Source organism: Gossypium hirsutum, chromosome A12 (assembly GCF_007990345.1).
Source record: "Gossypium hirsutum isolate 1008001.06 chromosome A12, Gossypium_hirsutum_v2.1, whole genome shotgun sequence".
In the NCBI taxonomy this organism is placed as follows: Eukaryota; Viridiplantae; Streptophyta; class Magnoliopsida; order Malvales; family Malvaceae; genus Gossypium; species Gossypium hirsutum.
Window position 1 is genome coordinate 8,346,887 of NC_053435.1, and position 25,247 is coordinate 8,372,133.

The 25,247-nt window shown below is 33.3% G+C and overlaps 2 protein-coding genes across 13 annotated transcripts; both read right to left on the minus strand.

Moving 5' to 3' along the window:
* Positions 1–6,396: 6,396 nt before the first annotated feature.
* On the minus strand, positions 6,397–11,570 carry LOC107928351 (shaggy-related protein kinase kappa). 2 transcript variants are annotated; one of them, XM_016859551.2, is made up of 13 exons: positions 11,287–11,570; positions 10,095–10,336; positions 9,835–9,927; positions 9,673–9,732; positions 9,307–9,579; positions 8,865–8,939; positions 8,476–8,532; positions 8,256–8,396; positions 8,122–8,172; positions 7,525–7,620; positions 7,353–7,436; positions 7,131–7,233; positions 6,397–6,898 (listed from the first exon to the last, which is right to left on the minus strand). In XM_016859551.2, the coding sequence occupies exons 2-13, from the start codon at positions 10,239–10,241 to the stop codon at positions 6,810–6,812; spliced, it is 1,269 nt and encodes a 422-aa protein (XP_016715040.2). In that variant the 5' UTR covers positions 10,242–10,336; positions 11,287–11,570; the 3' UTR covers positions 6,397–6,809. The 2 variants fall into 2 exon arrangements, with proteins under 2 accessions (XP_016715040.2, XP_016715049.2); XM_016859560.2 differs by having other exon boundaries at positions 10,095–10,368; positions 11,287–11,536.
* A 1,800-nt stretch (positions 11,571–13,370) lies between these two features.
* Positions 13,371–19,661, minus strand: LOC107928322 (regulator of nonsense transcripts UPF3). Of its 11 annotated transcripts, none has more exons than XM_016859534.2 (14): positions 19,464–19,661; positions 19,209–19,367; positions 18,544–18,650; positions 18,106–18,201; positions 17,894–17,992; positions 17,663–17,742; positions 16,802–16,915; positions 16,408–16,555; positions 16,150–16,223; positions 15,451–15,880; positions 15,126–15,215; positions 14,930–15,039; positions 14,800–14,853; positions 13,371–13,970 (listed from the first exon to the last, which is right to left on the minus strand). In XM_016859534.2, coding segments are annotated over exons 1-13 (1,548 nt in total). In that variant the 5' UTR covers positions 19,466–19,661; the 3' UTR covers positions 13,371–13,970; positions 14,800–14,814. The 11 variants fall into 11 exon arrangements, with proteins under 11 accessions (XP_016715023.2, XP_016715015.2, XP_016715003.2 ...); XM_016859526.2 differs by having other exon boundaries at positions 13,371–13,973; XM_016859514.2 differs by having other exon boundaries at positions 13,371–13,973; positions 15,123–15,215.
* Positions 19,662–25,247: the final 5,586 nt, after the last annotated feature.

Sequence of the window (25,247 nt, forward strand, 5' to 3'; positions counted from 1 at the left end):
TAGCTCAGTTGCTGGAAAAAGGATATACTGTGGTCTTGAAAGGAAAGGAGTGCCAAATCAGTGACCAAAAAGGGTCCATACTCATGACAGTGGCCATGTCCGACAAGAGTTTTGTTGTGGACTGGAATAAGGACCTTGATAGTGCCTATGCTGCTTTCATAGAAGAATCCAAGCTTTGGCATCAAAGGCTTGGTCATGCCAACTATAAATCAATGGCTCGAATGGTCAGCAAGGATATGGCTGAAAACTTCATCAAATCTGTTCAAAATGAAGATGTGTGTGAAGTTTTTCAGTTAGGAAAACAAGCCAGGCTTCCATTTCCTACAAACACAGCCTGGAGAGCCTCAGAGAAACTTCAATTAGTGCACACAGATGTGTGTGGCCCTATGAAGTCCGAGTCACTCAATGGCAGCAGGTACTTCATTCTTTTCATTGATGATAGTACCAGATACTACTGGATTTACTTCTTAAAGAATAAGACTGAAGTTGTTCAAGCCTTCCTGAAGTTTAAAACAGCAGCTGAGACAGAGACTGGCTGTAAACTAAAGTCCATAAGATCAGACAATGGGACAGAATATATTTCAGCTCAATTCCAAGACATTTGTGCAAGAACTGGCATTAAACATCAACTAACAAATGTGTACACACCTCAGCAGAATGGGGTAAGTGAAAGAAAAATAGAAGCCTACTTGATATGGCCAGATGCATGATATTTGAGAAGAACTTGCCCAAAAATTTATGGGCTGAGGCAGTAAATACTGCTGTTTATGTTCAAAACAGACTTCCAACCAAAGCTTTAGAGCAAAGGACTCCATTTGAGGCTTGGTTTAGATTCAAGCCATCACTGGCTCACTTAAGAATCTTTGGTTGCTTATGCTATTCACAAGTTCCAGCTGTTAAAAGAAGTAAGTTTGACAAAGAGCACAAGCAGGCATCCTGGTAGGCTATAGCTCAGAGAAAAAGGGCTATAGGATCTTAGATCCTTCAACAAACAAAGTATTTGCAAGTAGAGATGTTGTGTTCAATGAGAGAGCAAGCTGGAATTGGGACAAGAATGAACCTGAAGCTGTCTCTGAAGAACTTGTGGTTGATCAAACAGTCAGAAGAAAATAGTCCTGATATGGACTTTGATGATGTGCCAATCAGAGGTACCAGATCCTTGGCTGAAATTTATGAAAGGGCACATTTAGCCTTAGTAGAGCCAACCTGTTTTGAATAGGCTGTGAAGCATGAAGGCTGGAAACAGGCAATGGCAGATGAAATTGCCATGATCGAGAAGAACCAGACTTGGAAGCTGGTTGAGAAGTCTGCTAACAGGAAGATTATTGGAGTAAAATAGGTCTACAAGGCCAAACAGAATGCTGATGGAAGTCTGAATAAACTGAAGGCTAGACTTGTGGTAAAAGGATTCAGTCAAAAATATGGACTGGATTACTTTGAAACATATACTCCTGTTGCCAGATTGGATACGATTAGGCTGATTGTTGGATTGGCTGCTCATATGCAGTGGAATGTCTATCAACTAGATGTGAAATCGGCCTTTCTAAATGGAATCCTTGAAGAGGAAATTTATGTCGAGCAACCAGAGGGATTTGAAGTACCTGGCAAGGAAGACTTGGTTTACAAACTAAGAAAGGCCTTATATGGCCTAAAACAAGCACCCAGAGCATGGTATGCTAGAATTGACTCTTATCTGCTTAGTTTGAAGTTTGAGAGAAGTGATAGTGAGCCAACGTTGTATGTCAAGAAGAATAAAACTGAAACTCATCTTGTGGTGTCATTGTATGTTGATGACCTATTGGTGACAGGAGGAGATGAAGTTGATTTGGCAGAATTTAAGATAAAGATGATGCAAATGTTCGAAATAACTGACCTGGGGCTGATGACATACTTCCTAGGAATGGAAGTAAGCCAGACACAAGAAGGCATCTTCTTGAAACAGGAATCATTTGTTTTGAAGGTGTTGACAAAGTTTTCAATGCTGAACTGCAAGCCAACTCCTACACCTGTTGTAACTGGGTTGAAACTATCAAGCCATGAGGGTCATGAAGAAGTCTGTGAAACTACCTACAGAAGCTTAATTGGTTGTCTTCTATACTTGACTGCAACGAGACCAGACATCATGTTTGCTGTAAGTCTACTTTCTAGATTCATGCACTGCTGCAATGTACAACATTTTCAAGCTGCAAAACGAGTACTGAGATACATTAAAGGTACTCTAAATCATGGTCTCTTGTTTAGCAAGGCTGCAGAACTTAGATTGAAAGGCTACACAAATAGTGACTGGGCTGGTTTTAAAGACGATATGAAGAGCACATCAGGGTATGCTTTCACATTGGGGTCAGGAATGGTATGTTGGAGTTCCAAAAAATAGTCTCTGGTGGCTCAATCGACTGCTGAGGCCGAATATGTAGCTGCTGCTAGTGCAGTAAACCAAGCTATTTGGCTGAGGAAAATTTTAGCTTATTTGAACTTATCTCAAGTAGAAGCAACAGAGATACTTTGTGACAATAAATCTACTGTTGCAATTGCAAAGAACCCTGTCTTCCATGGTAGAACTAAGCACTTTGACATAAAGCTGCATGTGATAAGGGAGATGGAGCAAGCTTGTGAAATAAAGCTGGTTCATTGCAATTCGGAGGATCAAATTGCTGATATCTTGACCAAGGGTCTTGGTGTGTCGAGATTTAACAAGTTAAGAAAGCTCATGGGAGTTTGCAGCATGGAGCTCAAGGAGGAGTGTTGAAGCTGATCTCCATGCAGTTGGTATGAAGCAAGTGCAGCTGGAAGCTGGCCATGCAAGCTCGTGACAAGCATGCAGCAACCTTGGTTTTGTGTTGCTGTTAGATTTGAACTAATATTTTGTTCATTTTGAAGTCTAGTTTGCTATAAGCTTTTTGATTGATGTAATTTGATGTTGATGGAGCTGTTAACCAGCTTTGTGTTAATGTACAAGTTAAATTTTTTGTTATTTGGAAAGCTTAGTGGAAGTAGGTGTATGTTTAGGTAGAAATTTGACTTGTAAGTTTTTTTTTTTTTCTGATATATGTAATGGCAATCTGCCTATGATGGATGTATGAAAAAAAAATACAATTCATTTTTTTCATCAATACTCTCAACTATTCTTCATGCTCCTTCTTTCTTTGCTTTAGTTCTGTTCTTGTTTTCCTTCCAATTTCTGCTCTTAAAGCTTGAACTTCAAGCATGTTTCCTTCATATTTTACCCGGGTATATTACGTTGCTGCTGGTGCTTTGTTTGCAACTCTTATTTTACCCGGTTAAAGTCCTCTCAAACTCCAACAGAATCAAAGATCAAGCCAAAGAGCATTGAAGGAAAGCTACTTGGTGCTGCAAATTAAAGGATCAAGTAGCAGCTTACTGGATGGCATAAAGAGCTGCTATTTGGGTGAAATTACAGCAGAGATTTTGATGTTTTGCAGTAGCAAATTGACGACAAAGACAACAGCAAAAAAACAATGGTTTGAAGGAGCTGGCAATATTTAAGGCTTTGGACTGCGATTTCTGTTGAAGTTTTATTATGTATTTAAGAAAATTACACAATCCCATATTCTTGAAATAAACCTACCAAGGTAATGTTGAAATAAACCTATTAATAGAAGTATTTGTTAAATCGTGACAATATCTTAGAGTGATCCTTACACCTCAAGCAACAGTTTCAAATTTCTAACCTTCGGAATTCTAACAATTTGATGGCTATTTTGGAGTAGCTGAAGCAAATAGCAACAGTAAATTGAAGGATGATCGGCACCAATTTGCAGCAAACTGAGGCAATTTTGGTCGGCAAACAAGCAAGAAGATGGCCAACAATTTGGAACCAATAAAAGACCGACGGTGGTGAAGGCAAAAAGTGACAAGGCAGCGGTGGAATTTAGAAAGAATGATGGCAGAGGTTCAAAACAACGTATTTCTAACCCTAAATTTTATGATGGAGATCGAAACAAACGGGAGTAGGGTTTTGAAGCTAATTAAAGTAGCATGGACGGCTTAGATAAAATAGAAAGGGAGAGAAACTAAAAGGAAAATTATGAATTGAGGACTTCTAGTTTTAAAAGACTTTTAATTATCTTAATATACCTAACAAAAATTCTTAAGAAAATCCCCACTATCATAATCTAATGTAAACAACAATAACAATAATAATACGACACGACATACTCCGCTAATATATTGAAAATGAAACAACAACTTAATTCTAACTTTAATCTCCCACTAATTTTTGAAAATTGTGGAGGCAATATTAGCTAATTATTGATGAGTGACATTCGATAATGCCAACAGCAAATTACCACTAAAGTAGTTTATTATTTACCTTATTTGATTTGACAATTTAATGAAAAAAATTTTGAGACTATTCATGTGTTGTTTTATGAAAATACTATGATCTATCTATGAAAACTAATCCATGGCTTTTGAAGATTGAATTGGATATAAGTGAATCAATTCAACCCTTAAAATATGGAGATTTAATCGAGATTGTATTGTTGATTTTGGAGACCATATCTTCGATTGATTGTGCTTTGATTGTTAATGACGTAATAGTTATTTTAAGGAGTTACTTTGTATTCACTTGGATTCTATGTCAACAAACCAAAATCAAAATATGCTTTTGAGACATGTCTAGGTATATACGAGAGTTTATTGAGTGCATTCTAATCTATTCATTGAAGAAATGTTTTTGTGAGTGTGCAAATTGTTATTGTAAACATTATTGAGTGTTTACTGCTAAGTTCTTAGGGAGAGGATTTGGAGGTGAGTATTCTAGTATTTAGGTATAAATGTGAGATCTCTATACTTGGAAAGTGATAGAGTTTGAATCACGTGTAGTATTTGTGAACAAAGATGGTTAAATTACTCACTAAGCTAAGCTCCGTAGATGTAGGAAAATTGAACTATGTAAACAAATCCTTGATGTTATTTGTTATCTTGTTTGCACAGTTTCGTAGTGCCAAGTTGTAATGGCCACTGCAGTCTAACACTTCCATTGTAGACATCATTTTAAGCAAACAAGTAACTTATGGTAGCAACAAAATTTTAATTTAATCCTTAAAACAAAATCGAATGTCAATTTAGTCATGAAATCAAGCTAAAATTTCAAATAGGTTCATAAAAATACTGAAAATCTAAATTTGATAATTTAGTACAAAATTGTTTAATAATTTATTATAAAAATGTTTTATTGATTTTATCTCGACTCGGTGCAAAATTTGGTACCAAAAAATTTTGAAGCGTTACATTCATGTTTTTTGGTATTTCCTTAGAATTTTATGTATTCCCTCATAATTTTTGGCACTCTCTCATGTTTATTGGTATTCTCTCATTATTTTTGGTACACACCTCATAAATTTTTTGTATAAAGAATATCACTACGGTATAAACAAAGAGTTTAAGAGTAAGCATTACACAATCTCCAAGAGTATTTTTTTGGAAAAAGAAGAGAATAGATTCCCCGTTTTTATACTCCCTTATGTATTTTGGTATGCTTTTATAATTTTTTGTCTGGTTTATAATTTTTAATATGCTTTCGCAATAATTGGAAATATAATTTTCTTTAGTGAAAATATTATTTTTCATATTAAAAATTTTAATGGGATTTTATTGAAGGGAAAATTTGGAAATTTTTAATTATTAATTTTGCATACTAATATTCAATACTAAAAATATTATATATAAGGATAAATTTTTAAAAATAAAAAAAAATTAAATAAATAAAACAAACTAATATTTGATAATCCATTATAATTTTTGATACTTCAATTTTTTTGTAAACCCAACACTCATACTTTTTGGTACTTTCTTATAATTTTTTGTATTCTCTTATAATGTATTTTTGGTATTTCGTCATTATTTTTTGTACTCTCGTGTTTTTTTATATGCTCTCATAGTTTTTTATATAAACCTTCATAATTTTTTATATGCTTTGGAAAAGAGGATTTGGGATCAAATATATATATAGTTAAAAAAAATTTATTTTGCATGTTAATAGGATTTTGTTGACGAAAAGCTTTAAAATTATTAATTTTACATAGTGTAAAAGAAAGAGAAGCTTTCTTTCTGGATGCGGTTGAGTTGTGATGTCAGTCTATTCAGCAAGGGAAGTTGAGGCTTTAATCGATCGTTTATTTTGAAAATGGCAATGGAACCTCCAAGACTATGCCTTCTCAACCTACTTATCTAGCAGTGGGTTAAAAGGCCTACTCTAGTGGGACTTCCCTATACACTGACTGCTCCTTCCTTGCCACATCGGAAATTCACTTCGAAGCGCAACAAAAGGGAACCTTCTCTCTAATAAAATGAACCATCATCAGCTCACTACATCCTTCCCCCATCCTCTCTTTTTATTTCCTTTTCAATCTACCTTTATAAATATAATACATATTGAAAAACAAATAGATCAACATTATATATAACAAGGGATAATTTCTTAATCCATAAGCCAAACTAGGATCTTACTGAAGAAGAGAGCTGAGATACAGGACGAAAACTTACCAGCAGATGGTAAAATACATATATAGCTTCTCACCATTCTAATATTACTATGGATCACCAATGCATATACATTAAGAAAACGAGTTGATACTACTTATAATAATTGCATCCACAAAATGAACAGCAAAACAGCTTCACCAGCATTCAAAGCCTTGCCTCTCCTCCCTTCTACTCACTTGTTCTCTAACACTTCTTTCACTACATCGATGATGCAAGTCAGGTCAGGGATCTTTTGCTTATGTTGATACAGATCAAATGGCCTCAGATTTGCTAGTAGGAACCCAAGAAACTTGGAATGGTTGCTAAGTGTGCAGTGCCATGAATAAATTCTGCTTGCAAGCATGCTCCGGAATAAGTTTCTTGACAACTTCTGGAGGGATACCAGAGAGCTCTGCCGATTAAGAGGAAAAAGAGAGCAAGAGGTTAAGACCACTCAGCAGGCTGGAAAGTCATCAAGATATGATTAACCAATTGAACAACGTAGTTACTAGATAGATTTTATCATAGCTCTTTTTTTTCTTTTATGCTATGATGATCTGTCAATGAGATTTCTCAGCAGAATAAAGCAACAATGCATCTAAATGACATAAGATGCTAGTATTTAAGTACCAAGCGGAACTGACCTTGAGGCTTGAAATTGAAGAGAGGTGGTAGAGGACGGCCGTTGGGAAGGCGAACATTTGGGTCCCTCAATTCATCAAAGAAAGGGTGAACGCAAGCCTCCAACTAAAGAAGTACCAGTACAAGGAGATACACATGGAAACGGGAGAAAGAAGAGGCTGATTATTGAATTATATTTTTACCATTACTTATCAAGGAAGCAAACTTAAGAATGTCACACTTACAGCAGTGCATCGCAAATTAGGAGAGTACTGAAAAAACCTACAGACAAGGTCTACTGCTTCTGGAGGTAAACGCTTTTGGAAGACCTGTTGCAAATATGTATTATGAACTTTGAAAAATAAATATTATGACAAAGGCACAAAAAATGGAGAAGAAAAAAGAACATGCATATACCTTGTGCCATGGATGTGGTTTTATCTGGGGAAACTTGAATTCAGTGTAGTTCGGGTTCATGCACTTGATCTCCTCCCTTGTTGGAGTCCCCAAAACCTAAACAACAATTGAAAATATATAGAAGCTTTCTTAGGGCCATCCAAAAGGCACCAAACAAATAGTTATGGCGCAGACTGTATCCGGCACTACTTTTAAGTTTTAACATATTCAAATCCCCAAATACTGAATTTATTTGATTCAACATTTTTTTTCTCTATTCACCAAAAGGAAAAGTGACACCATAGAAACTCATTTCTAACTTCTGTGAAAAGTGTCAACTTATATTCGGAGTTTATAAACCAACCCAAGAGTACATTTAGTTTCATTCTTAACATAACTGAGTTTAAGAAAAAGTTAGTCTACACTGATTATAAAAATTTATGGTTTATTTTATTAGCATCCTTTTGGTCAATCTATAATCTTAGAGTTGGGTTGGGATGTCATAAACTTCAACTGATTTGTCCTATTCTAGCCAATGGTCAAAATTAAGTAACAGATTAATCATGCCTCAAAAGCATAAACTCCAAAAAATTTACGAGAATTGGTAGAAGCAATCACCTTAATGATTTCAACTAATTGGTCGACCCCGCTCTCACCAGGAAACAGTGGCTGCATGGTAAGTTAGAAGTCAGAAACAACTGACTTATTAAGCCAACAGTAACTTATAACAGTATTATTCTGATTATACAAACCTGTCCAAGAAGCAACTCAGCCATCACACAACCAGTGGACCATATATCTATGGCAGTTGCGTACTCAGTAGCACCAAATATGAGTTCAGGAGCACGATAATATCTCGAGCAGATGTAAGAAACATTAGGCTCTCCCTTTACCTGAAAACATTGGAAAGGAACCATGCTCAGGTGAGGAAAACAGAACTGGCCACAAAAATTACTATTGTATCAAGCTTACCAGCATTTTAGCACTCCCAAAATCACAAATTTTCAGCTGATGTGTATGTGGATTCACCTGGGCATGAACCATAGCAGTTCTCATCAAATAGAGGACAATTTGAAACCAAATATGAAGCCAGTTTAACATTTTCTTTTTTCCTCACATAAAAAGAAAAAAATAATAAATCCTCAAGCTACCTAATTTATATCAGGGTAGCTCCACATAACTACTATATGTCTAGCAAAGATAAAAAGAACGAAGCCAATAATTCAAAGGTCTCTATAAGGTCAAGAGACTTTACCACCAAGAGTAACAAACAATACATTTATGAGCGAAGTGTACACTATTACATGAAAAAATATCTCTTTCTGCGGCAAATACATGATTCCTGAGAAGAAGAGTCTTACAAGTAAGTTTTGAGGTTTAATATCACGGTGACATATACCAATGCAGTTGTGTATATAGGCAAGTGCTCTGCAAATCTGCAAACCAAAAGAAGACAATTAACTACAGCTTTCTTCTATTCAATTAAAATCTTTTTGCATTTAAACTAGACTGAAGAAAGGGATAAAGAAAAGCAAATTTATCTCAAAAGAAATTAAAATATTTGACCAACCTTATGGGAAAGCAATAGTTTGAATTTAAAATTGAAGGATGACTTCTCATTATATTACCATATGAGATAATAACAATACCAGAGAAGTTAGACCACAAATCATTTTTCAAACAATTTTGAACTACCCAATTACCCAGTAAAAGGTAATCCGAAGAAAGAAGCATATTCCAACTCCATCAGTCCATAAATCAACAAAATATATAAGGATATGCTTCCATAAAACAGGGACGCACCTGATAGGTATAGAGTTTAACATATATTAAAGGCATTCGTGTGTTGATCCGGCTGTAGCTTCTTGCTGTGCGATTAACAGTCTCAGGAACATACTCAAGAACAAGATTGAGGTAGAGTTCCTCCTTGTCTGTTTTTGAGAAAAAATAATGCTTAAGGGACACTATATTTGGATGGTCCAGCATTTGCATAATCTGTAACTCCCTGTTCTTGTAACGCTTGTCTTGTAGAACCTTCTTGATGGCAATAATTTCTCCAGTTTCACGACATTTTGCCTGCAGCAATCAGCCGACTCATTTCAAGGTTATAATCTATTTGAATAAATTCAAGAACATATTTACAGACAGGAGTATAATAGAAGTACATACTTGGAAAACAACACCAAAAGAACCAGTTCCAACCACATGCTCAGCAATATAACTGACATTCTGTCAATCAAAACAAAAAGTAAAATGATGCGGGTCAGTAACAAAACCAAATAAATTGAATTTCACAAGAAAATTTGCAAGCTAATTTATTTTTCTTCCAACCTGCTTTGAATGACCATTTCGACCACCAATGGTTGTTCTTATCACATGCCCTGTTTCAGCACCCACTCCATCAACTACATCAGGTTCACTGTCCTGCATGGACAACAAAAGGGGTCACTTACAAGTATAAAAGCATTTTGCAAAGATTGTGAACTTCTACTTAAGGTTTCAACAGCAAACTACCATATTTTCAATTAGATATTTTGGCACGTCCAATCCCCCACCCCAACCCCTCTCTATATATAAATTGAGCTGCTTACTCTGTCTTCGTCATGGTCCACTTTGTCTCTCAATCTCATTTCAAGCATTTCTCTCCCCAGCCAATCAACAGAACTAGAAGAACTTTTGAAACCGTTGACAGACCTTGAACTACCTGCTCCACCATTTCCTAGGCTTGCAGAAGCCATAATTCAGCCAGGAAACCTTAATAGATTCTCTAGTATTTGCTATCCACCATATACTCTGCAGTGCAGCTGCCCATCCCGTCCAAGCACCAATCTTCCTAACAGATTCCCGAAATTAAGAGTCAGAAACCTTAACAAAGATAAATATAGAATGATTTGTTAACATAAATAGCCACCAACTGAGATAAAAAGATCTGATAAGAAGAGAAAGAAATGCATCAAGAAAATAGCTTCCTAGACAACATCACAAGAATAAACTCCTCAAATAGAAACAATTATATGCTTCTAGGAGAGGTGAACTTAATCGTTTACATATTAGAACAAATAACAACAAGATAGATAAAATGGAATATTGAAAACATGTTGGAATTAAAATTATCAGTTCTTTGCGTAGGATATAATTTTAGGAATTTGTGTCAGAAGAAATGTAACGAAACAAGGAAACTGGGAAACAAAGAAGAAATATATTCTCAGTCAAGAAACGAAATGTTAAGACAAACAGACCAGAGCTTGACTTCAAAATAGTGAGATCAGCTATATAAATTCATTTCCATGTAAAAGTTAAAGTCTAATGTCGTACTCTCTGAAAGATGCCCTAGATTTACTGTTTTGCTTAATCTTCAGTCAATTATTTTACCTTAAAAAATGAACCTTCTTTCCATTAAAAAAAACCTTACTTCTTAGCAATTAATTTCATAAAATAATCACTGTGATCTCAAAATAATGTAAAAGAAAAACCGAGGACAAAATAGTAACAAAATTAGCAAAAAGAGAAGAAAATCTCACAGTAACTCACAATCACAACGTGAAATCATCCGTCTAACTGGTAACAAGCTTCGATCAGATCCAACCCTAATCTAACCAATCGAAACACAAGAAACCACACCTATGTCCACTCTAAGGATAAATTTATAGAAGAAAATCCTTAAAAAAAGCACTTCTGCTTACAATTAAACCTAAACTATAATTAAACCTAAACTATGTCACTTAAAATAAAAAAATTAAAAAAAAAGATCGTGAAAACATTGTTAGCGTTTCGGATACTCACTGGGAAGAGTTGGAAATGAAACTTGGAACAGATCAAGCGCATCTTTCTCTTCCAATCTCCGGCGTCCACTTACGAATTCAAAGCAGCTCTTGCAAAAAAAAAAAAAAGGGAAACTAAGAACAGTTTCTGATCTGATCAAGTGTTCTATTTTCTTGATTTTCCTTTTTTTTATTTTTTGTAATTTACATTTTTCTATATTCTTTTGAGTGGAGAGAGGGATGGGGATATATATACATGTAGAGAGAAAGTGAGTGTTTGGAGTTTTATGGATGTTTTTGGGAATGAAATTAAGAACTGAAAATTACCTGACAACCTTCATTTAACCTAATAATTATAATCATCATTGCTATTTTCTTTTAAACAAATCCCTTCACTGTTGCTTCTATTCCGCTTCCATTCATTCTAAATTATTTTTTGTTAATCAGTTCAAATCAACTTCTTCAATCCCACAGGATATACTTGTTTTCCTTTTTCAAACTAAATAACCACGTAAATTTATACCTAATTTAAAATAACATTTTATCCCTAACGAATCCAACATTTTTATCTAATTTAATTATAAATTTCATTCGTCCAACCCTACAAAAATTGGAAATTTATTTTTTATATTTTAATTTATTGGAATTTCATCTTACATTTAAAATAAATAAATATAATTCAATTATCAATAACCACATAAAACTGAACTTTAAACGGCTGGTTTTTCTTTTTTTTTTTTTTTGAAGTAGTGATTTAATAGCAAAATTTAAAAGTATTATCCAATTACATTAAATTTTCAATTTTTATAAAGTAGAGAGGTAGAAATTTAGAATCTGACGTGTGCCTAATTACTTTACCAGATCTATAATATCAACAGAATCAGTTCAATTATTTTGATTTGGAATAAAAATAAGAATCATTATATTACGCCACCTATTTCTTTAACTAATTTTGTTTATTTCTTACTCTTCATATTATATACAATCATAATACAACTTTTATTTCTTTAAAATGACGAGGAGAATTGTTAGTGAAGCTTTTTGCATTGTTAATCAAAGCTTAGTATTTACAATTTTCTTTTACTTTAGAGGACGAGATAAGATTAAAAGAATTGAAGGCATCAAAGTGTTAAAATGACTTACATTGAATTACTAACATTGAATTACATTAATTAAAGAGCTACAAGAGATTAAATTAAAATATTAGACAATTATACCATTACCTGCTTCCATTGGTTAACCCAGTTATCACGCGATTCTTAATTTGATTTTATTTTATAATTATTCGGATATGATAATGTTATACTTGTGATTGTATTGAATTTGAATGAGAATTAAGTAGAATAACTGGATGATAAATCTAATTTGTTATTATAGACTCAACCCAATAGACTGGAAATTATCAAATCATATACCTTATAAATTTAAAATTAGTTGATATGATTAAAAATTGCTATAATAAACTCAAATCAGTGCTTATATAAAATTCGTAAGATATTGCGTAAAATGATAAAACAGGAAAGGAGAGTAGCCAAGGCCATAATCATGGGTAAGAAAGGGCAATTATATAAATGTCGAGTTAAGGTGTCCTCCTCCTCCACTACACATACATATATACATACCCTCTGTAACGATATAAAAGTAGTTTGCTTATCTATAAGAAAAAAGAAGAAAAGAAAAACACTAGTTATGGTCCACTACATAATTAAAGAAAAAAGAGTATACATATGGACATGTTCTGCCCCAACTTGTCTCTAGAATTCTATCTAATTTACATCTCTCTCTTTTTTTTTCTATTCTAAAATTATTTCATTTTTAGATATACTAACGTTGAATGATCAAGATCCAACAAAACATAATCTAAAAAAGGAACAGTATTCTGAGGAGTTATTCTGGACTCCTCTGATAGTGCATGAATACGAAGGGTAACGTCTAAACCTAACAATCTAGGAATGAACTACTAAATTTACATGATAGAAATGTGGCGCTCCTTTCGCTTCAAAAGATACTCGTCTTTTTTGTTGAAATACCTTAAAAAAATTCTTGGTTTTTATTACTATTATTATTATTTTGCCATAAAGTATAATTTATTTGAAGAAGAAACACTTATCCAATTTTCAACCAGCACTTTATTAAGAGAAAAAGAAAAGAAAGAAATCTCGTTGGGCAATCACATCAAATGGCATCATCAATTTGAGTAACATGGGGAGATGGGTTCCCAACGACATTTAAATCTACCATATTCCTCCAAAACACTCAAAAAGTATCAACGTAGTCAAAGAAATAAAGATCCAAAACAAGCTGCGAAGGAGGGTGACTTCCCTTCTCTTGCACAAAACCCACCTGAAAACTTGTGGGGGCTGGCTGGCTGCCTTTTATACACAAAGTGCTAACCCTAAACCTAAGTCCAGCAAACAAGACCACACCGCTGCATTTATATTTACAGTTCCAGTTGAGTCCTCAACTGGATAATATCTGCAGGGACCAAGAAAACAGTGGTATCGTGTGACTAGAAAATCATAACCTCCTCCTATTCTCAACCATCTTTCACAAAGATGGAGATTTCTTCACCCTCCCGTGTGTTAATTACAGTGATACCATCTGCAACCTCTGTAGGTCACTCAACCTTCTGCGATAAGATCATGGGTACCAAGACAGCCTACAGCAATTGCAACTGCATGCTCAAAATTCAAGTGACCATGCACTCTGCTGCATAAATAATGATACGAAGTGAGAATGACTATAATACCTTGAAATAAAAATAAATGTATATTGCATCCGACAGCACAAATGAAATAGTATGAACCATGCAATGAGGCAACACCCTACCTACACTGGAATTTTCTTTCATGTGGCAAAATGGAAGATGACAGTCCCACTCCTCAAGACAACAATCCAATTCAATAAACCAATTTGTTTCACAGCCACGACAAACAAATTTTACTCGGATGGATGAATTCAAGCAGATTTTAATATTCCATACTCTAGATGAGATTTATGATCAATGTCTCATTCATAATATATTATCAGTAACACAGATTAATATTTCAAGGCACAGCTTCCGAACTTTTTCTTTTACATCACCGCTTTTCATAATTTGTAAAACTTCCGTCAAGATTCTTGTGTTCTGTTTGACAAAAGAATTAATCACAAGCTAATAACAGGAACACACTAATGGTTGCATTAGACCAAGTTCAAACAAGTTAGCTATGGTTTGACAGATGTTTCGAGTCTTAAGTTAACTTGGCAACCACCTAACTAATTCAAGGTGAACACTCAAGGCATTACCTGGCAAAAGGTTTAGACCTTTAACTAGACTCAAAAAAACAGACTGATTATGATCTAACTGGCCATTCCCTGAATTTCCAATACAGCACTCCAACAGGCTGAGAAATCAGTCCAAACTACATACTTCCTTTACAAAAACAAATAGTTCACATCATGCTCTAAACTGTGTAACTTTCAAGCTGGTAAAGCAGTGGCCAACAAATTCAAATCATTACAATAAATGCGTTCACAATAATTAAGTGCTTACCATTTTAAAAATTCACTAAGAACCTGAACTAGATTTCTGTACCCAGACTTGTTTCTGCAAATTTGGAGAATAAATATTAACAGAATAACACTACTAAACATATCAGATATTACAGCACAAATATAATCACCTCATGAGAACCATAGGCAGAAGCATTGCCTCTCTTCCCTGGTTTCCCATCACTCACAACAGATGATCCATCAGCAACTGCTCCGCATCGGCTACCATGTTTAGAGGATCCTGCATAAATTTACAAGAAATATTGATGAAATGCAAACAAACACAAAACAGACAGTTAATCAGCTTCCAAACACAAAGCTAACCACCATCAAAAGAACTGTTACGTGCACTTCTGACAGTTTTAGATTGCATGCTCCAAACATTAGATAAATCAACTTTAGTATCACCATAAGCCCCTGCCAATTATATATGGAAAAAGAAACATCAAAAGTTGTTCTCCCTAAGGAAAATTATGATTATGCAGTTCTGGCTTGTTGCTGCTACTCACAGAGCACATAATGCAAAATCCCAAGTACAAACATATGCAAGTTCTCAATTCAATGTGTCATGATAGCAATCAATTATATTTAGTAGAAAATCCCCAGGATAATGATTATCCCAAGTAACAATAATAGCTGAGATTAAACATACCTTCTGAAGAATCTAAAGGTATATGTGCAGATTGAGAAGCAGACGATGACAAGGACTCATCACTTGCATATGATCCATCAGAACGGCGAAGGGTCCATACACCACGGTCTGGCCTGTCTTTGTTTCTCCTACGCCTCTCTGGCTTCTCACTACCATGCAAGTCACTCCTGACCTTATTGTCTGAACTGTTAGTATCCTTCAGCATTAATTGTGCATGTGAATGCCGAGAAGGTCGTCTGTCCTTTTCCAAATTTGGGGTCTGAAGCTGCTGCTCTGACTGGACCCGAGAAGACTGACGAGCATCCTTGTTTAAAAGTACAGCTCTGATAATTCTGCCTTCATGCCCAACATTTTGTTTGATAGGAGTTGAGCCAAGTATTTTTGTAATTGGCGATGCAATATCCTGTTGACGTAACATGCTTCCAGCCACCTGTGCAAAGAATTATAATCATAAGGAATGCAAAATCACAAAACATGGTGATTGAAAACTATAATTCCTTCCAGTATCCATGTGAAAACAACAATCTTATTAGCAACAATATCACATATAGAATGAGAGTAGCATTGTTCCTTTCTCCCCCAATTTAACCTACCCCCCCCCCAACACCAAAAAATAATAATAAAATAAAATCCTTACCCACTCCCCAAGTATGCATAAATGCACTCTAGAACATGACAAAAAAGGAACAAGAGGCTCACATGAGAAAATTCTCTCTCTTTCCCTTTAAGAAGCAGAACTTTCTTTTTACCAGCATCAGTAACTCCAGAAACTCCTGGAAGAACAAGAATGAGAAATTTAAACTGGAAACATGAAACATCGGAATGCAACCACAAAATGAAAATTTCTGACTGATTACAATGCCAAATAAAACATACATAAAGCAAAGAATAATAGCTCATTAAACAAAGGAAAATTAGAATAATATATAGTAGGCATTTATCCATTATCACCCATACCACTTTCCTCTTCAGATATTTGAGTTCCCACAGGTGAAGGTAAGGTAGCATGCTTATCAGAAAGTTGCTTATCATCCCTTTTGGAAACCAAAATGTAAGCGGACTTGTCTTTGCCACTTGCATTTTTCAAGCTATCCCTTAGAACATACTGCCACCAAAAGGACAAGGAATTAATGATAAAGAAACTTCCAATATCCGACCAGGAAATCCATCAAGGTCAACTAGATTTATTATTAAAAGGGGGAAAAAATCAAAAGCAAATGTATCGGTAAATACCCAAATCTACACATCTTTACAACATGAAATTACAACTCCATTACTATGCAAGAGAGAAAGATATCAACTCAAAAAATATTATATAGTTTTTCACTAAATTAACCAAATATACACATACCACAGTAGTACTACCCCTTCGCTTTTCACAACCTCTTCTGGATGATGCTGAACTTGGACTTCCACCAGATAACCCACCAGCTCTTTTGCTCACTTTCCCATTAGATAGTGACCTCTGTGATAAAAACACTATTAGAACCAGTAAGTTGCATATGATGAATTGCTGGCGCAAATAGCTCACAAAAAAGCACTGAAAGAAAATCAGAAACAAATTAAAAGCATAAATAAAAGGTCCAAACTTCGACAAGTCTGAGATTCAGGCTCTGTAATTAAAAAAGTTAAAAATGAAATCCTCATACTTTTTAGATTTAAAAATTCAAGTCTATTTGGGGAAACTGTTAGCATTTTCTATCAAATTTTGCTTGCTATCAAATATGCTTCTGAAGTTTGTAGGGTTGTAGGAGTGTATTGAGGGTAAATTTTGAAGGAAGTCAACAATTGGACCACAATTTGACATCTAAAAAAAGATTTATTCTTAAAATTTTGAAGTATAGGGACTAAATCTCAAACTCCATTCAAGTAAAGGGACTAGCGGCATATTTTGACCTGAATAACATAAAATAAAACCAGGAAAGGAGAAGTTGGGGGAAAAAAAAAGACAGCTTACTTCAGTCCATTTATCAATATGTCAAAAGGTTGGAGGAGAAAAGTATTGAATCCTTGGATAACATTTTATCATTCTTCAGTAATGATGTCAATGATTGATTTTAAGATATTATTTCCCTATCAAATCACATTATAGTGAACGAAAGAAAAGCCTATTTGACTGTAAGGGCAAAGCTTGGTAAGAAAAACACCAAATTATAGCAAACACAACACAGCTCCTAACTTTTGTCAACTATAATAGGGTTGCAAATATTACCCGAGATGCACCCTTAGCAGCTCTTTTCTGTCTAACAAAATCCATTAAAGGTGTAACTATCGGACTATCCTTTGATACACCTGATAAAAGCCATTGTGGCATAACAGAAAAATAGCAATACATAAAGATAATTTTTAGTCAGTCAATATAACTACAAAAATTTTCTTCTTGTTTTTCCAAAAGGATCAAAATAACAACTTCAGAGATATGGATAAGATTCATCTAACTAACCAGCTCTTTCTGCTTCCCTTCTCTCTAATTGTATCTCGGCACTAGGAAGATTCTCAACTGGCTTTTCAAGGAATTCAAGGAACTCCAAATACTCAGGATCTAGATGTTTATCAAGAAAAACTTGAATTCATGAACAGGAAAATAGTGGCATAGATAAGTTTTCACAAATTCCACTTCTTTTCAATTATGATTAAATAAAATCAGCTTATTACCTTTGGATATGGTCCCTTCACGACCATCCTTTTTAGAGAACTGCTTTGGAACACGTTGAGAAGGTGCATACTCAACAACAGCTTTGAACTGAGCCCCTGAAAAAGAGAACAGATATTTTACTTTGAAATCTACATGTAGAATCACTTTATTGCAAATAGAGGCTAAGATAAACAGGGTATTAAAGAAAATGAGATATTCTACATAAGCTTGTCAAAATCTCTTTTCCATTAGGCAATCAAGGTGCTCTAACATCCCCAAACAACTCGTAATTTTCTGAGGTGTGAATTAAAGACAGATTCAGATCATATGCCTATTTGAGACTTAAAAGAGGATTATGTTTTATACTGCTGCAATAAAAAACTAAAATAGTATTGCTTATAACAAATGAAAGCTACACTACATCAATTTCTAAGAAGTTAAAGGTTCAAGAAGCATACCCTTCTCACTAACAAATACATGACCATTAAAGAATTCTGCAAACTCTAAAACATCCTCTGGCCTCTTGAAGTCCACGTACGCTCTTGAATAAGACAAATTCTTCTGACTACAAATAATTTTGAAAAGTAAAACCATAATAAGATAATCTTTTGCTGTAAGCAACCCCTAGAATTTCCGTTATGAAAACAATACAACGTGATAATGCAAGATCAGCTGGATTAATTAGCCTCTCAGCAGTATCTAAACGATTTATTCATATTTGATCGGAAGAATCAAGAACATGGCAAAAACTAGTACAAGACAATATAAACACTCCTACTAAAGAAAGACACTGAGACTCTGAGTAAGCAAAGCAAGGCCAAACATGTCCCTTTACAAGAGACCCGCAATTAACCCCACAATGGCATAATCTCCACATAAGACACATTGGATATATATATATAGAATCAACCCTTATGAGGGCTGAAAGCAGTAATTTACTGTAAATGCAAAGGAAAACACCCATGCAATTCACTAAAGGAAAATACGGCCAAAGTTAAAGAAATAGAGACCGAGAGGGACTCCATTAAAAAAAAAAACAAGGATAAGAAAATACTAAAAAAGTCCAATGAAGAATATGATCCAACCCCCCCCCCAAAAAAAACGAAAGAAAGAATGGACCAACCTACTCTTCCCGGGACGAAAGGAGAGCCAGTTGTAACGGCCAGAAAAGGCACTATCGACTTGTTCGAGAAGCACGGACTCCGTGATGGACGGAGGTAAGTGGCGGAGAATCACCTTGGTTCGATCTAAAGTCCCCTTCATGCCTTCAAAAACCCTAACCCTAAAAATCACAAACCACAACAAAATCCCCCTCAAAAACCCTTTAACGAGTTTGAAATTTAAGAAGGAAAAAACGCGAGAGTCGCTGTGAGATCACATCTTCAATGAACGGAATTGGGAATCGACCGATTAGCACATCGGAGCCCTAATTTTTGCGATTTGAAGCCCAAATCGCCATGCAGGAGCGCTTAACACTAAATGAAGAAACATAATAAAAAAAAGGATTCCTAGGAAGAACTTGTAAATTCTTTATTTATAATTTTATGATATTTCGGTTATGTCTTCATTCTATTTTAGGCTATTTTAGTTTCATTCTTTTTATTTTATTTTAAAAAGTGCCCGAACTTTTGAGTAAATTTGATATATATATATGGTTTTTAGAAAACAATTAGGGATGATTTTTTTTATATTTAGGGTAAAAAAGTTCATAATTTTTTTTCCAAACGATTAATTTATTTGGTATATAAATTTAAGCAATTGTTTTCCTTTCGCATCCAGATCTTATTCTCTTATTTTCTCAATTGATTCATTTTATACGGTCTCAATTTTTCATTCAATTTCTCTTAATTTTATATTTCGTAATTTTTTTATTTTTAATTGATTTTTATAATAACTATTTTGTACATTTATTTCTATAACAATTACATTTTCGATGTCCAATTATAAAGGGTAAGAATATTATTAAAATTTTTAATTTATTAGTAAGTTGTTAACATTATTAATTTTATAATTTTTTTATGTTTATATAATCAAGCCAAAAATCGAATTTCAGACACATAAATACACAATTTAATTGTGCGTGTTATTGAATAACACTTGCAAGAGGGGGGATTTTTGCACGTGTTGTATGCTCGAGGGGACTAAATTGGATCCCATACTTATCAGCTCTTTGGCGGAAAGACGGAGACCTGAGACACACATATTTTATCTTTCGTGCAGCGAGTGTACAATTACACTTAAGGACATAGCTTTACAACTCGATTTACCACTGGATGGGTCAGTCATTACAAGGGCAGTGGCCGTTGGCGATTGGAGTGCAATTTGTGAGCAACTATTAGATAAGATGTCAGACAAGTTTTTTGGTAGTTGAATAAAGATGAAATGGTTGGAAGAAAATTTCAATTATATCGACAACTCGGCGAGTGCCATTGAAAGAGAACAATACGCCCAAGAATTCATCTTGAGGTTAATCAGAGGTCTTCCAATGTCTGACAAATCTCGAAATCTGGCACATTTAAAGTGGCTACTATAACTTATTGACTTGAAAGAAGCGGGGCAACTTAATTAGGGATTAGCTATGTTAACCATATTGTAATAAGAGATGTATCAGGCGACACAACCACAAAAAATTAAAATTGGTGGTTGCATACTCATTTTGTTGTTATGGGCATGGTACCGACTATCATTTTTACGTCATTGAGTGAACACCCATTATTCTTTCTCACTCGTAATAAGGTAAAATTTATTTGATAATATAGTTATCGTAATATTTTTCATTATTATATTTTTGAAATAACATATTATTTAAATAGGTAGAACAATAAGGCAAGTCATGTGAGTATAACGAATGAGCTCAAAGATATCCAACTACTGCTAAATCAACAATCGAAAGCCGAGCTTAGTTTTTGAATTTTTAAATTATATAATATTTACGTAAGGATTTGAAATTTAATAAATTTAATATTAGATAAATGATAAAATTTAGGCTTAAAAGTGTAAAAAGCCCTCAAACTTCTTCAAAAAAAAGCAATTAAGCCCCAGTTTTTTTTTTCACTCAACTAAGTACTTGAACTTTCAAAATGCATCGGAAAGACTCTCAAAATTTTTCAAAAAAACAATTAAGCCTCTGCTCTTATTAAAAATTAGAAAAATAATAATAAATAATAAATTTTAGAAAAATTATTAAATTTTAATAAAATATAAAAAATTAAAAATTATTAAAAATTAGAATTTTTTTAAAAAATTGTAAAAAATTTAAAAATTGTAAAATTTTATAAAAATCATAAAAAATTAACGACCCCTAGTTTTTTTCAATTAAAGTCATCACGTGTCGCAACACAACTAGAGGTGTCCATGGGCTGGGCCGGGCCCAATCAAAGTTTTAGGTCTGTTTGCTAGGCCCAACCCGAAAAATGGATCTAAAATTTTACTCAAGCCCAGACCAGATAAAAATACTAAAACCTGGCCCAACCCATATTAATTTTTTATATGATTTTTTAATATAAATTTTTTAAATATATATAATACATAAAAAAACTAAAAACATTAAAATAAATGTTTTCTAAAAAATTGAAAATAAATTTTTAAAAAATATGTATATTTAAATAACACTATATATGCAAGTTAAGAAGCAATTGCCTCTAAAATAATAACAAAATTAACAATAAAACAAGAGTTATACAATATCCAAACAATAACTATAAAATAGTACCAACATAATAGTGAAAAGGTAGCAAAATAATGAAAAAAAACAAGAAAATAGTAAAAAAAAAATAAAGCTGGGACGGGTTCGGGCCAAAAAGACTTACCCGAGGCCCGACCTGTTTTCTAAACAAGCTTTATTTTTTTCCCAAGCTCATTTTTAGAGTCTATATTTTTACCCAAACGCTCCCAATTTTCAGGCTGGCCTTCGAGCCGGATCGAATGACCCGACCTATGGACAGGTCTAAACACAGCGTGACATGTGGCAAAAAATGATAAATAAAAGTAAAAATTAATAAAAGTTATAGAAAAATTATAAAATGCTTCTTTTGGTACGATAATTTTTATAAAAAATTTTACAAAATTTATATTTCTTTACATTTTGTATAATTTTCTGACAACTTTATAAAATTTTATACTTTTTATATTTCTATATATTTTATAATTTTTTACAATTTTTATATTTTTTTTATTTTTAATAACTTTTTAATAATTTAATTTTTTATTAAAATTTAATAATATTTATAGCTTTTATTTTTTTTCTAATTTTTAATAAAAGCAGGGCTTAAATTTTTTTTTGAAAAGGTTTGAGGGTCTTTTTGATGCATTTTGAAAGATCAAGTGCCTAATTGAGTGCAAAAAAAAAAGGGGAGGCTTAATTTCTTTTTTTTAAAAGGTTTAAGAGCCTTTTTGACGCATTTTGAAAGTTCAAGTATCCAAATGAGTGCAAAAAAAAAGAGTTGGGGCTTAATTGCTTTTTTTGAAAATGTTTGAGTGCTTTTTGCACCCTTAAGTATAAAATTTACAATTTCATACTATAGTTTGAATAGATGTCATAAGCTGATCTGAGAATTCAAAAATGCATCCCGATCGAATTTTTGGCCAACCGCAATATCTGGCATGTCAAGGTACCATTGATAGTTTTTGCGATGACGAAGATGCACGAATCTGATCGAGTGTTGCACTAGTTTAGGTTTAGGCAAAGTATTCCACCATCACCCTAAGACATCAAAGAACTACACAAAGTCAACTTGCGAGAGAGAATTGACGAAGATTGGGCAAAATTCCTTGACAAATATATTTACATTTGGGAAAATATGTACAATTTCATACCTATATGCGAACCAATTCTCGAATTGGAATTGGCGACCTCTACGGATTAAATGATATGATTTAAATATCACGGTAAGCCATATCTACTGCCATAAGAGGAAAGGACTAAGCAATGTAACACCCCATACCCATACCCGAGACCGGGATAGGATACAAGGCATTACCAAAATTTTCAGAATAATTTCAATTAATTTATATCATTTAGTATTCATTTTCATGTTTCATGTAACATCCTTTTCATATTATAATTCTCATATCATATCAAATATTCTATCCGTTGAATCATTGGAGTTCTGATGGATTTTTCAACAATACACTCAAAGCGTACATTTCTATATTCCATCAATTCATATTCAGAAATAACCCTTAGGACGTTTAATCATCAAGCACTCTTTCGAGTCACATCTCATGTAACTGTAGTGAATCAGGATTACCTTTTCAGGTCAAATTCTACCACCTTAAGTTATCATAAGGAATCATATATCGTGTAACCATAGCAAATCAGGATTACCTTTTCAGGTCAAATCCTATCCACCTTAAGTTACTATAGTGAATCAGGAATAAATCCTATTCACTTTAAATTACCATAGTGAATCAAGAACAAATCCTATCCACTTTATATTCTCGAGAAGGCTTTTGTCAGATTAACCGTTCAGGTTATTTATTTCTGCAACACATGCAGGAACTCTTTCATTTGGGAAATCACCTATATCCATCTGGAACCCAATTTTCAAACAGATTTTATCCCTTTTAAGTAGTTTCAAAACATGTGTTATTTCTTTCATTTCAGCATCCATACATTTCATATATTCAATTCAAACATCATATAAAATACAATACAATATTTAAATTGACATATTTACATGCTCATTCAAGTTATACGAACCTATCTGACTAAATTGCAGAAATACAAAAATTTAGGGGCATTTTGGTAATTTACCATTTTCCCAATTTTCACCCTATCTTAAACTAATAAATTCATTCAATTTATTAATTTAGATAATAAAACAATTCATTCCCTTCAATTCGGTCATTTTTGACATTTTTACAAAATTCCCCCTAAAGTTTTACTTTTATTTAATTTAGTCCTTAAGCCTAAAACATGCAAATTAACCATACTAGATGAATATTCATAAATATTTTCCTCCTCCTCCTCTCCATTCCACATCCTTAATGTATATAACATGCTTATAAGTAACATTATCTACAATTTCACTATTTACTTATATGTATATTCAAAGTTGTCCATCCGTGTCATAGTTACTAAATTATTTTTATCTTAAGATAAAGAACTCCAAATTAAGATCAACTAATTTTTCCTGAAACTAGATTCACATATCTTCTTACCATAAAATTTTCAAAATTTTTGGTTTAGCCAATAAGTACAGTTTATTCTTTAAATTTACCCTTGTTCTGCTGTCTTACAGTTCCGACCATTCTTCACTAAGAATTAATTTTCTCCTCGTACAGGATTCATATGATGTTCCTGCTTATTTCTCTTAAAAATATACTCATTAAGGGTTTTAAAAATATAAATTTAAGCCCTTAATTATTTTTCTAAAATTTTTAATGATTTTCTAAAGTCAGAACAGGGGAACCCAAAATCATTCTGACCTTGTCTCACAGAATTTATTATATCTCATAATTCACAATTTCATTGCTTACACTATTTCTTCTATAAGAAACTAGACTCAATAAGATTTAATTTCATATTTTGTTCATCCTCTAATTTGGTTTCCAAAATTTATGGTGATTTTTAAAAGTTAGCCTACTGTTGTTATCCAAAACTGTTTTAGTGCAAGCTGTTTATTTACCACGTTTATAACACACTTATTTTCTTTCTCTACACTATTTCCCATTACATTCTACACTATTTCCCATTACTTTCTCTTATTTTCTCTTCACTAACATATCAAGAACATAAAACCTTATGTAAGAAAACTCTACATTAACATCATTCTCATGCTTTTTCAATACTATCAAACTTAAAAATTTATTGAAATCTTGACGTTCTTACCTTGTCTCATTGATTTCAATCTTTAACTTGATTTTTTCTCTCCTCCAGCTTCTATTTCTTGAATCTAACTTGATATTCTAGCTCCTCATAGTATCCTTGTCATTTTTCTCTCTTGATAGCTAAGGAAATTCTTTTGATTTCTAAGTGAAAATGGTAGATTTTTAGTGGAAGGACCAAATTATAAAGAAAAGAAAACTTTCTTTCTTCAACGTGAATTTCATGGATGGAAAGATGATAGAAATTCTTCATCTTTCCTTCCTTATATATTAAATAAATTAATAATAAAATAATATCTCATTAAAATATTAAAACAATATTTATCTTAATTAA

Bases quoted from the DNA above. Each gene is read 5' to 3' on its own strand.
- LOC107928322 (XM_041082622.1), bottom strand. The intron at 18,014-18,105 runs GTAATAAGCTGA...CATGAATTCAAG, and splicing joins TGAAGGGACCATATCCAAAG to TTTTTCTTGATAAACATCTA. The intron at 16,556-16,801 runs GTATGTGTATAT...TTTTGGTGGCAG, and splicing joins GAAGGGGTAGTACTACTGTG to TATGTTCTAAGGGATAGCTT.
- LOC107928351 (XM_016859551.2), bottom strand. From the start codon at position 10,241: ATGGCTTCTGCAAGCCTAGGAAATGGTGGAGCAGGTAGTTCAAGGTCT. The intron at 9,733-9,834 runs GTTGGAAGAAAA...TTTGATTGACAG, and splicing joins GAAATGGTCATTCAAAGCAG to AATGTCAGTTATATTGCTGA. The intron at 8,397-8,475 runs GTAAGCTTGATA...CAATGTTTTCAG, and splicing joins TTGGGAGTGCTAAAATGCTG to GTAAAGGGAGAGCCTAATGT.